Source organism: Caenorhabditis elegans, chromosome IV, assembly GCF_000002985.6.
Source record: "Caenorhabditis elegans chromosome IV".
NCBI classification, from domain to species: domain Eukaryota; kingdom Metazoa; phylum Nematoda; class Chromadorea; order Rhabditida; family Rhabditidae; genus Caenorhabditis; species Caenorhabditis elegans.
Window position 1 is genome coordinate 14,569,147 of NC_003282.8, and position 9,588 is coordinate 14,578,734.

General features: G+C 34.3%; 4 protein-coding genes, 23 non-coding genes and 2 pseudogenes across 30 annotated transcripts; 11 read left to right on the forward strand and 18 right to left on the reverse strand.

Annotated features, from left to right (window-relative positions):
• Window positions 1-71: 71 nt before the first annotated feature.
• 21ur-4185 lies at window positions 72-92 on the reverse strand. The gene has a single exon (NR_059940.1).
• Window positions 93-203: 111 nt separating this feature from the next.
• On the reverse strand, window positions 204-224 carry 21ur-1777. Its single transcript, NR_059941.1, has one exon.
• A 255-nt stretch (window positions 225-479) lies between these two features.
• On the forward strand, window positions 480-500 carry 21ur-4837. Its single transcript, NR_059942.1, has one exon.
• Window positions 501-902: 402 nt separating this feature from the next.
• On the forward strand, window positions 903-923 carry 21ur-9091. Its single transcript, NR_059943.1, has one exon.
• An 88-nt stretch (window positions 924-1,011) lies between these two features.
• On the reverse strand, window positions 1,012-3,561 carry glb-34 (Globin domain-containing protein). Of its 2 annotated transcripts, none has more exons than NM_001276886.2 (6): window positions 3,472-3,558; window positions 3,262-3,321; window positions 3,063-3,201; window positions 2,586-2,709; window positions 2,418-2,519; window positions 1,012-1,261 (listed from the first exon to the last, which is right to left on the reverse strand). In NM_001276886.2, the coding sequence occupies exons 1-6, from the start codon at window positions 3,485-3,487 to the stop codon at window positions 1,109-1,111; spliced, it is 594 nt and encodes a 197-aa protein (NP_001263815.1). In that variant the 5' UTR covers window positions 3,488-3,558; the 3' UTR covers window positions 1,012-1,108. The 2 variants fall into 2 exon arrangements, with proteins under 2 accessions (NP_001263815.1, NP_001129874.1); NM_001136402.4 differs by having other exon boundaries at window positions 1,014-1,261; window positions 3,063-3,207; window positions 3,472-3,561.
• 21ur-8664 lies at window positions 1,100-1,120 on the forward strand. The gene has a single exon (NR_059944.1).
• On the forward strand, window positions 1,471-1,491 carry 21ur-6685. The gene has a single exon (NR_059945.1).
• On the reverse strand, window positions 1,562-1,582 carry 21ur-7895. The gene has a single exon (NR_059946.1).
• On the forward strand, window positions 1,901-1,921 carry 21ur-10954. Its single transcript, NR_059947.1, has one exon.
• On the forward strand, window positions 1,902-1,922 carry 21ur-1155. Its single transcript, NR_059948.1, has one exon.
• Window positions 1,995-2,015, reverse strand: 21ur-1805. Its single transcript, NR_059949.1, has one exon.
• On the reverse strand, window positions 2,132-2,152 carry 21ur-469. The gene has a single exon (NR_059950.1).
• On the reverse strand, window positions 2,272-2,292 carry 21ur-7311. The gene has a single exon (NR_059951.1).
• 21ur-6219 lies at window positions 2,943-2,963 on the reverse strand. The gene has a single exon (NR_059952.1).
• On the reverse strand, window positions 2,947-2,967 carry 21ur-14993. Its single transcript, NR_059953.1, has one exon.
• Window positions 3,428-3,448, forward strand: 21ur-1943. Its single transcript, NR_059954.1, has one exon.
• A 751-nt stretch (window positions 3,562-4,312) lies between the features above and the next one.
• 21ur-11712 lies at window positions 4,313-4,333 on the forward strand. Its single transcript, NR_059955.1, has one exon.
• 21ur-2887 lies at window positions 4,316-4,336 on the forward strand. Its single transcript, NR_059956.1, has one exon.
• A 16-nt stretch (window positions 4,337-4,352) lies between these two features.
• Window positions 4,353-5,236, reverse strand: Y57G11B.3 (F-box domain-containing protein). Its single transcript, NM_070367.4, has 3 exons — window positions 5,074-5,236; window positions 4,766-4,978; window positions 4,353-4,670 (listed from the first exon to the last, which is right to left on the reverse strand). Exons 1-3 carry the CDS (start codon window positions 5,191-5,193, stop codon window positions 4,401-4,403), a joined length of 603 nt encoding a protein of 200 aa, NP_502768.3. The 5' UTR covers window positions 5,194-5,236; the 3' UTR covers window positions 4,353-4,400.
• Window positions 5,237-5,314: 78 nt separating this feature from the next.
• 21ur-9554 lies at window positions 5,315-5,335 on the reverse strand. Its single transcript, NR_059957.1, has one exon.
• Window positions 5,336-5,672: 337 nt separating this feature from the next.
• Y57G11B.5 (DUF19 domain-containing protein) lies at window positions 5,673-7,434 on the forward strand. Its single transcript, NM_070368.4, has 3 exons — window positions 5,673-5,852; window positions 6,756-6,959; window positions 7,095-7,434. Exons 1-3 carry the CDS (start codon window positions 5,679-5,681, stop codon window positions 7,392-7,394), a joined length of 678 nt encoding a protein of 225 aa, NP_502769.1. The 5' UTR covers window positions 5,673-5,678; the 3' UTR covers window positions 7,395-7,434.
• Window positions 5,929-6,675, reverse strand: Y57G11B.4 (annotated as a pseudogene). Its single transcript has one exon. A coding segment is annotated over exon 1 (747 nt).
• On the reverse strand, window positions 6,636-6,656 carry 21ur-3653. Its single transcript, NR_059958.1, has one exon.
• A 41-nt stretch (window positions 7,435-7,475) lies between the features above and the next one.
• On the reverse strand, window positions 7,476-7,547 carry Y57G11B.t1. The gene has a single exon. It is a non-coding gene; the product is annotated as a tRNA-Gly (tRNA).
• Window positions 7,548-7,761: 214 nt separating this feature from the next.
• 21ur-5344 lies at window positions 7,762-7,782 on the reverse strand. Its single transcript, NR_059959.1, has one exon.
• A 75-nt stretch (window positions 7,783-7,857) lies between these two features.
• Y57G11B.223 lies at window positions 7,858-8,127 on the reverse strand (annotated as a pseudogene). The gene has a single exon. A coding segment is annotated over exon 1 (270 nt).
• Window positions 8,128-8,194: 67 nt separating this feature from the next.
• On the forward strand, window positions 8,195-8,215 carry 21ur-7265. The gene has a single exon (NR_059960.1).
• Window positions 8,216-8,488: 273 nt separating this feature from the next.
• On the reverse strand, window positions 8,489-8,509 carry 21ur-6307. The gene has a single exon (NR_059961.1).
• A 258-nt stretch (window positions 8,510-8,767) lies between these two features.
• Window positions 8,768-9,554, reverse strand: Y57G11B.8 (CPXV012 protein; the record flags this gene model as incomplete). The annotated part of the gene is made up of 2 exons (NM_001307293.4): window positions 8,768-9,277; window positions 9,429-9,554. The coding sequence occupies 2 exons, from the start codon at window positions 9,552-9,554 to the stop codon at window positions 9,116-9,118; spliced, it is 288 nt and encodes a 95-aa protein (NP_001294222.1). The 3' UTR covers window positions 8,768-9,115.
• Between the last annotated feature and the right edge of the window lie 34 nt (window positions 9,555-9,588).

Genomic DNA, 9,588 nt, shown 5'->3' on the forward strand with positions numbered 1-9,588 from the left:
TCGTATTTTGTGTGGCAAAAAAAACTGTTTCATGAAGAACAAGTCAAATTAGCGCTTGAAGACGTTGAGTGAAACATGACGACGATGACAAAGCAACCAGATAAATTCTTTGTGTCTTTTGATAACAATGTGAAACAAAAAATTTTTTCATTGTTTTTGTATATACTGAAAGATTTTTCATAAAGGACTTTTAAATCCAAAAGTAAAACTGTTTCAGGCAAGCATCAAATTTAAAAATTAATGGTATAATAAATGGCAAATTTGAAACATATACTACTCCGTAGTGTAATTCATTTTTTAGTAATTAGGATTAATAAAAAAATATTGGACCCATGGATCCTTGGACAACTAACATAATTTTAATGGAAACTATAATATTTACATTTACAAGTTCAAATTTAATTCGATCTTCGTGCAATTTTTTTAAACCTCACTGTTTCACTATTCTGATTTAATGGAAACATTTTACAGTTTTCCAATCCTCTCGTTTTGCCAATATTCTTTAACAATCACTATTCAAACCAGTGCTGTGCGGCTCTCGGCTCTTGGCGCGAGCCGAGAGCCGACTTTCTTTAAGAGCCGAACATCACTGATTCGAACACGTATTTTTTCTAAAAATGGCAAAAAATTGGAATTTAAAATTAGCCTTGCACTGAAATCTAGTTTCCCGTATTTTGCAAATTGCCTGAAACGGCAGAAGTTTGAAAAAAACAATTTGGAATCTGAATGAAATAATCACCATGTACACATTTTTTAAAATTAACAATATATGATTTAGAAAATTATGTAGTCTCTACTTTCTAAAAAGCAAATTGAAATTTTTAACTTTTTTTGGATATATTATAAGTTTGAAAATTATGCTTCAGTATTTTGATTTATCATGAAAAATCTCAAGATTTCATTTTACCACTGTTTGTGAAAAAAAATTTCTTAATTATCCATTTTGAATTTCTTAAGTCTCGTCTATTATGAATTTCGAAAATTATGATCCCCATTGTTTTTAGTGAAACATTGACTTAAACATTTTTATTTATTAGTTCGAAAAAAATATATAGTTTCAATAAATTTTCAAAAATATGCAAATTATCTGAAGTGTCACTGAACTTTTTTAAAAGGGTCTCTTGACAACTACGAGCTTCTTCTGAATATCCAACAAATTGCCAATGACGTCATAGAGTGTGTGATAGGCGTTCACGATTTCATCGGTTAGTTTGTCACCAAAGCTTCGTTGAAGTACTACATCCACTCCTTCCAGCATATTCTAAAAATGGTTTATTTGCCAATATTCAGTAAGCTTAAGCTTTTAAATCAACTGTAATTCAATAAAAAAAATCATTAAAAACAGCAAGCAAGTTGAAAAGCAAACGAAACGGTCGCACTTTTTAACTTTGCAATAAAAGATTTTAATGAAAAAAAAATGTTACGGTTTCAATACTAAATTAATAAATTAAAAGTAGTCGCCAAATTCAATTTTGCACGCACGAGGTTCAAAAATGTGTAAATATCTTCGAGAAAAAATTTATTTTTATGAACACTTATATTTACAAATCGTTACCTACTTGATAAGTTAGTTTTACAATAATCGAAATATCAATTTTCAGTCTCTTTGAAATAACATTTCTGAAACGGTAATTTAGTTTTCATAAATTTATCATGTTCTGAAAGTATCTTGACTTCAAGTGAATTGCGTTAATGTTGGTGTCTAGGTTTTTGTAAGTTTTTTGAACAATTTCATTATAACTATCACTATGTCTGCATATATCAAAAATAGTAGAATTCATGCAGAAACTTTAAATTCATGGAAATTCAATAAAATAAATGAAATTGAATTTTCAAAATATGTTTTAAAAAATTTTCAGTTTCAGATTGAGCATGAAATCTGGGGAAATTTTGTGTTTTATTGACTAATTTGGTACTTCAACATATGTTCATTGGAAGTTGTTTTAAACAATTTAATTGCTTAAAGTTTTTAGAGTTTGTATTTTTCAGTCATAGTGATTAAAGGTTTCAAAACAGCATTCCACTAGAAATTTTATGAAAAATACTTTGTAGGTGAAACAGTTTGCCAAAAACATCAAATTTCAATTTTTTGTATTCAAGAAGGACACAAATTGTGGAATAAAGAATACAATTCTTGACGCGGGAATATATATTAAACAATTTAGGTCTGGTGAAGCATAATATGAACTATTTGAAACAATTTTTTAAAAAATTTCAGAAAGTGTTCACATTTTTTAAAACCAACCTAAGTTTTAATTTTTTGATTTAAAGAATAAATTGATATGCTCTGTAATAAGTAGCAATACTTTGTGTTTGTTATATCGACAAACTGAAACAGTTTTTTTTTTTCTAAATTCATTTTAAATTTTTAAGAAACTATTTTCCCAATCCATTTTCAAAAAACCGATTTAACCCACCGTAATATGATACTTATTAATATTCCATTTAACATGACTTCTGGCGATCCTTGCCATAAAATATGTCAGTTTTTCCTCGTCATCCATCACTTCCACAATTTCCTAAAGACGTATAATCTTTAGTATTTTGCCGGAAATTCAAATTTGCCACCGCCACCGCCACTATACCTTTAAGCCGCTCATGTACACAGAGCAATGGTTGGCAAGCTCATTGGAAGCAAGTAGGGCCGAGTCTTGGAGAGTTCGAAATTGCGGCCAAATATTTTTGTAGTGTGGGAATTCGGAAAAATATCTGAAAAATTGATGGGTGGTTCTATTAATAAAATTGATGGTCGCATCTTGGTGCAGCTGGAAAAATTATGTTTGCTGTTTCAATGTCAGTTTTTGAAAAATGGGTTTGGAAATTTGTTTTTACTCATTGCTGTGCAGATTCCTTGTGTATGCTATTTTTCAGAAAATTTGCTCAATAAAAGTTTATAATTCAGAGTTTGGCTGCAGCCGACGTTTTCCGGGTTACATTAAAAAACAATTGATGTCGTCTAGAAAACGAATACTTTAAAAACGGTCCAACATTTCTAGACTTATTGAAACAGAGTTTTCAATTATTTTTTAAAATTATTTTTTATTTTTCTCAAATCAACTCACTTGGCAAACAAAACCAGCCCGTTCCTCTTATACTCTTTAAAAATAACTGGAAATGTTTCTGTGAATATATGCTTCTGCCGTTCTGTAATTCTATCCATCTCCTGGCGCATTTTAATTTTGGCATCCGGGTTATTCAAGTCTGAAACTGAAGAAAAAAGTATGAATATTGAAAAGTTTGAAATTTTTTTTTGAAACCGACCGAAAAGTGGAGATTGAACTGCGGGAGATTGGGGTCCTGACGGAGGATTTCCTTTGAAAGCTGGAAATTCTTAAATTTTATCTGAAATGAACAAAAAATTTTATTATTTTTTTAAAAGTCTGTTTCACAAAGTGTTTAAATCTGTTGCATTTGTGCAAAAATTTAATCAAGTCAGACAAATGTGCTTCAAAAATAATAAAAATAACTTACGACATGTGGCAGGCATTTCTGCTCTCAGATCAGGCTGAAGATATCGGCGAAAAATTTTTGTTCCTGGTTAAATATATCAGTCAGAAAACCACAAAAATGATGATAAATGGTTCAACGACTTCTCATATATACAAATCGAAAAATCATGAGTTTTTGAGTGCCGGATGTACATATAGGCACACTAATGTGATGATGAGATAATATGAGACTTGACGGTGGATGTGTGCGTATTGGAAGAGGGATCGCTGTATCAAACGGCAAAGATCCACTACGTCACAGAGAATTTCAGGCGATGTTTCAGATTCACACGTTATTTAATTTCTATCACTAATCTAGTCAAAAAAAATTTTGTTTTTGATGTTCGCAGCGCCCGACACTTTGTGGGCTCACCAAATTCTGTCACAGAGTTGTATGGTCACTAGCTAAACCCGGAGAATGTCGGGCGCTGTAAAAAACGTTGAAACTTCCTAAAATGTCTTGCGAAGGGAAATTTCATCCTCACATAAAGTCCCCTGTGATGATAAAATCCAGCAAGTTTAAAAAAAAAACTTGAACATCATACAAAAAATTGGGCGACAAAAAAACCTGTGACCAATCAGTTATGTGCAAAAGGCGTGGCCAAAATTGGTGATTGGTCAGCATTTACTTGTACCGACCAATCCCCGGAGTTGGCCACGCCTCCAGCTTACCGCTGATTGGTTCAGAATTATCTAATGTGTAACTGGATGCAGTAGTGTTCTTTTTTAATTGCTGCGTTTCGAGTTTCATTTCACAGTTTGAAGGCATTTTTTATGTAGCCTGTTTCACATTGCTCATATAGAAATATAATTTTTGACACCAGTAGTCTTCGAATCCATGCAAAGCTAAAACTGGTAAAAAATCACACAAAAAAAAATTTCATTCATCAATTTCAAATCACTAAATCCACATCAATCATCCTTGAATTTTTCAATATTAAAAACCATCGGAACCATCTCCCCATTTGTCCATTTCTCATATTGACGAACAAGATTCCGGATTATCTTCACTGCCACGTTGATATTCTTCACAGAATCTCGAGTACAAACGTTCCTGGCTACTAACTCCTTTCGAAGACAATCAGTGAATTTTGTCATTTTTCTGACAATTCTGCTAACATCCACCAATGTATTATATGTCATCCGTGCTTGTCTGTAGCAGAAACGGAAAGTTGGAGCAATCTGGAAATAACATTTCAAATTTCGAAAATAATTTTTTTTTCACTGTTTCAAAAAAGTTTTAAAACAAATTTTCAAAAACAATCTCGCGAACTCACATTCTTGAGACAATCTAAATTACTTTCTTGATACAAAATGTTTCCCATATTAGTCAGAGAATCCAGGAAAAATCGATAATGACGTGAAGCATCACACGTGACATTTGAACCAATACACGAGGAGGCCGTTTTGGTGAATTCCACGAACTTCTTCATAAACTTCGGATTATGGATCTCACGGCCAGTTACATCGGACAGCGAGTGGATGTATTCCTGGAAAACAGAATTCGTTGGAGTAATCTAGCAGCTGACAAGCTACGAGTTGTCCTCGACAGTGACCAGTATCAATGTCGGCCGCTCTATCTTACCTTGTGAGGCTGCGCACAACTTTCCAAATCCAACTTTTCTTGGGCACAAATTCCTCGATCACCAGCCACCGTGGACAATACGGCAAAGAGAATTATCAGTGATATGGAACAATTGAACATCGTTTGTAATTCGCTTTTGCGAGAAATGAATGATGTTCGAAATCTGGTTTAATAAAGTGTGGTGGAATTTGTTTTTAAACTCACGTTTTTCGTTATTCACTTTTTTGTTTTCGTGCCCACACGCTTTTTGGTCTTTTGCAAATTATCTTCGGTTTTTATGTTTTTAAAAAATATTTTTTTGAAACACAAAAAAAGCAGAAAGCAACAAATTTATTCCAATCATTTAAATTCATTTTTTGAGCTTTTATATTTATTTTCAACAACTTACTGTCTTCAGGCAAAGTCTACGAAAAAAAATCTTGAAGCTGTCTATATTTCTGATTCAGATTATTTTCCATGAATCAACTAAAAAACGATTTTTGATTGATTCCTGCCAAAATCCAATTTTCGTTCGAAAACTTTCGTATAATGTTTTCAATTGATTCATATACTTTTATCAACATTTGACTACTATAAAAGCCTTGTAAAATGCACATTTCAAAAAAATGTTCAAGTCTTTGGTGTTCTCAGCTCTTCTGGCGTACGCCGTTGCTGCTCCCATGTCTTCTATGACCACTGCCATTGACAGGATCGACCAAATTTTCCAAGCCGAAGATAGTACACCAGCTTGTAATGCCGAGACGAGAAGATTCAACGCTTGTTTTAAGGATATTAATGAGGTGAGATATTTATTAGTTGAAAAATATTGGGGGCGGCTAGTGGCTAGCGGACTATATATATATATATGTTCATTTATTGAGAAGAAAAAAAATCAATAAATATTATATATATGAAGAGTAGGATATATTTTTGCAGTACTTTTTGAGAGTACCATCGGAGTGGTTTTTCAAGAAGAGTTGATAGGGAAGAAGAGGGTTTGGGGGAATATACGGCAGAACCGTATTCGATGAGGGGGAGAATGCAGGTCTTGAATAAATTACAATAGAATTCAGGACATAAGGATTTAAATGATTTCAATAATTGCTTGCAACGTAAAAGGGCTAGAGAAACGATCTTCTTAATGTGGGTTTTGAAGGTAAGTTTAGAATCAGTAAGGATTCCCAAATCACGGGCTATATTTGATGGGGATATAGGCAAATTATTGATTTTGTAAACAGTTTTAGGGTTTTTTTTACCGAGATGAAGAAGACAGGTCTTTGAGTGGGCAAGTGGGAGCTTATTATTTTCAGACCAGGCTGTAATGAGATCAATTGTTGTTTGAATGAGGGGAGGGGAATGTGAGTAAACCTTGAGATCATCTGCAAATGCAGAGCAGGAGATGGTTGGGGGCAGGCTCAACAGTAGAGAATTTATGAAAATGAGAAAAAGGAAAGGCCCAGATACACTTCCCTGGGGAACACCAGAGGGGATGGGATGAATGTTGGGGTCAATGTGATTGTTAACTTTTACTGAAAATGTTCGGGACGATAAGAAATCGTGGAACCAATTACAAAACAATGGGTTTATGCCAAAATCAAAATGGACTAGCTGAAAATTAATTGTTCAAGTACTTCTGGGCATGTTGAAACAGATTTTTTTTCAATTTTTTTTTCTGAAAAAAATTTTGCAAATTATATTTCCAGAAATCCCGTCTCGAAATGTTCCAAGATGTTACCAAATTCCCATCAAAATCCGAAGTACTTGAGTCAGTCGCAGATATCCGTAAGGCATTGAAGTGTGCAGGAGAACCAGTGTGCAGCAAGCAGAAGTTGACAAAATACGCAAGTGAATTGGTGATATATGCTGGGGAGAAGATCTACGGAGAAGGATTCGGATGTGTGAATCAGGTAGGTTATATTAATTGATGTTTCTTAGCATCCGACACCTCGCGGGTCTCCAATTTTAAGATGAACGGCGGAACCCGCAAAGTGTCGGCAAGCAAACTAGAATTGTTTTGCAAAAAAACCCTTCTCAAATTCCAGAATGATATGGTCCGTTTCTACACTGCTTGTGTGCTTTCTGAAGTTCCAATGGATCAACTTCAAGGCTTTACCTTCAAAACAGTGCTTCAATACGCGAAACCAGTCACAAGTTGCTTCGCTAAACATCAAGAATGTGAAGAGTCGGAGAAAGCAGAGTTTTACAAGGGAATGATGGCTTCAGTTGAACTTGTGGATATATTTGTACCAATTTTGGAGGCAGTTCATTCAGGAAACTTGGAGTTCATCCATACTTTTGATAAGAAGTTCAATCCAAAAGATTTGGATAATTTGAAACAGTGATTTTGATGTTTTTGGGTTTTAATAAATGATTTTGAGCAACACTTCATTATTCTTTCTATTAAAAGAAAATAAAAAAGTAAATGCGTTCGGGGGGAATCGAACCCCCGTCGAATGCTTGGAAGGCATCCATGCTGACCATTACACCACGAACGCGCTGTTTAAAGCGGGGTGAAGCGACCGACATATGGCGAGACAAGATAATTTGAGAAGAAAGAGAGGAAAAGCGCTTGCGGCAGTGTACAGGTTCTGAGCGTAGAAATTAGGGGGGGGGGGGGGGGAATGCTAAAGTGTCTGCTGACTGCTAAAAATTTTATTTTCAACACGTTTGTTTTGCTGTTAAAATTTTGAAAATGTGTTTCTAAAATTGAAATCAAATGCAAACAACCCAACAAAAAATGCTAATACATTGGGCTTTATGTTCAACATGAAACAGTGTATACATTTATTGTAAAAAGTATTCAGATTAAAAGGAATTTGAATCAATTTCATAATTGTCGAGCTCAATTGTCAATTGATGCAACAGACATGGTTCCAACTTTCCAAGATATGTGTCTAGAATCCAACGTTGATTGAACAAAACTGACTGATAAATTCTGGAACTATTGCAATTTAAGAATCCAGAAATCCATTATCGATTTGTATTCCACTTGACATTGCTCGAGAGTGACAATTGGTGGAGGGGTACCCCATTGCCGGTGACCAGTGGCAACAGGAGAAGAGCGTAGAAAATCATGAGTTCTAAATAATATTTCTCCTGTTTCAGAGAGTTGTTATATAAGGCTGGCGAACAATTGAGTTGATATGATATCACGATGTATTTTATATCTGACTCATTTTTCCTGGAAAACGAATTCTTTCAGTCGAACAATTATTCGTTCAGAACAATTTTGGTTGTTCCAAGTGTCAAATTAAAAGTCTGAGCATTTTTTCAGTCAAGTGTTCACACGGAATGTTAATTTCATTGATTTTTTTAATTTTTGAACTTCATAGTCTGTAGTCCTGATCCCACACACTAAATTTGTGGTGACATCAAAAATTGACGAGGAATTCAAATTTTCTAAATACACACACACACCTTGTCAGAAATGTTCTCAACTGATGCAAATTTCAGAGAATTGGTTTTTATTTTTAAACGTAAATATTTAACAACAACTTGAAACGGTTGGCAATTGTTCTCATTTTTTTTCTTTTTTTTTGTGCGGCAAATTTACCGAATTCGAGATTTGCCGCACACCCCTGATCAGCCATATTATGTTCCATTTACCACGAATCATCATTCCGGAATGTTTTAAAGTAAAATATGGTAACGTTCTTCTTTTATTGAGCATGTTTTCATTTCACACAATGTTTAAACATACTTAAAAAACAAATCATTGACAGGAAAACATTTATTTAAATGAAATAATTCTAGTTTTCATTTAACTGTCTGAAAGGGGATGTAATGCTCTCATATCAATTCCATAGTTTTCGAATTCAATTTTCGCTTGATACCCCCATCATACAACCGGTGCGCAATGCAAATATAAAACGTTTGAATAGATTTACATCACTGTTTTTACAAGTCGGTTGACTCTTCATTTTCTCAATCAAACATGGATATTCGGCAGGATTTACCACACATTCAACCGCATCAAAGTATTGCAGTTCTTCAAGACAAGATTGGACCATCATATGGAAAACGTTATCTCCAAGACATGGCCACAGCTTCCCAATATAGGTTTCTAGAATCCAACGTTGATTGGACAAATATGCTTGACGAATTCTGGAACTATTGCACAATAGAAATCCAGAACAATCCAGGACATTGAGTCATCGATTAGATCAAGGTTTTCTGATTTTCGAAGCAGCGGACTATCATCGACATAGCTGTACACATTATAGGTCTGAAAAGCACCACATTAAAAATGAGTTCAATTCCTTTGTTTAGAAGCCCCGGACATTTACCGGGTTTGCAAAGTAACTTGTAGTTCTATGGTGAGAGACGGAACCCGCTAAATGTCGGGCGCTTTGGAAAGTTTTGAAAAAATTTCTTACCCTAACACAATCCATTATCGATTTGTATTCGACTATACATTGATCTTTTGTAACAAACAATTGGCGATGGGGTACCCCCCATTGTCCGGAGACCAATGGCAACAGGAGAAAAGCGTAGAAAATCATGAAAACTAATTTTTTCTGTTTCAAGTAGGGCTTA

What these genes read in the sequence shown, in the direction of transcription:
- Y57G11B.3 (NM_070367.4), bottom strand. Translation starts at nt 5,193, where the DNA reads ATGTTCAATTGTTCCATATCACTGATAATTCTCTTTGCCGTATTGTCC. An exon ending in GTTGTGCGCAGCCTCACAAG is followed by an intron (nt 4,979 to 5,073) that starts GTAAGATAGAGC and finishes TCTGTTTTCCAG; the next exon opens with GAATACATCCACTCGCTGTC. An exon ending in ATTTAGATTGTCTCAAGAAT is followed by an intron (nt 4,671 to 4,765) that starts GTGAGTTCGCGA and finishes TGTTATTTCCAG; the next exon opens with ATTGCTCCAACTTTCCGTTT.
- Y57G11B.5 (NM_070368.4), top strand. Translation starts at nt 5,679, where the DNA reads ATGTTCAAGTCTTTGGTGTTCTCAGCTCTTCTGGCGTACGCCGTTGCT. An exon ending in GTTTTAAGGATATTAATGAG is followed by an intron (nt 5,853 to 6,755) that starts GTGAGATATTTA and finishes TTATATTTCCAG; the next exon opens with AAATCCCGTCTCGAAATGTT. An exon ending in GATTCGGATGTGTGAATCAG is followed by an intron (nt 6,960 to 7,094) that starts GTAGGTTATATT and finishes CTCAAATTCCAG; the next exon opens with AATGATATGGTCCGTTTCTA.
- glb-34 (NM_001136402.4), bottom strand. An exon ending in AGTTCAATCTCCACTTTTCG is followed by an intron (nt 3,208 to 3,261) that starts GTCGGTTTCAAA and finishes TTTTTTCTTCAG; the next exon opens with TTTCAGACTTGAATAACCCG. An exon ending in TTAATAAGTATCATATTACG is followed by an intron (nt 1,262 to 2,417) that starts GTGGGTTAAATC and finishes AACCATTTTTAG; the next exon opens with AATATGCTGGAAGGAGTGGA.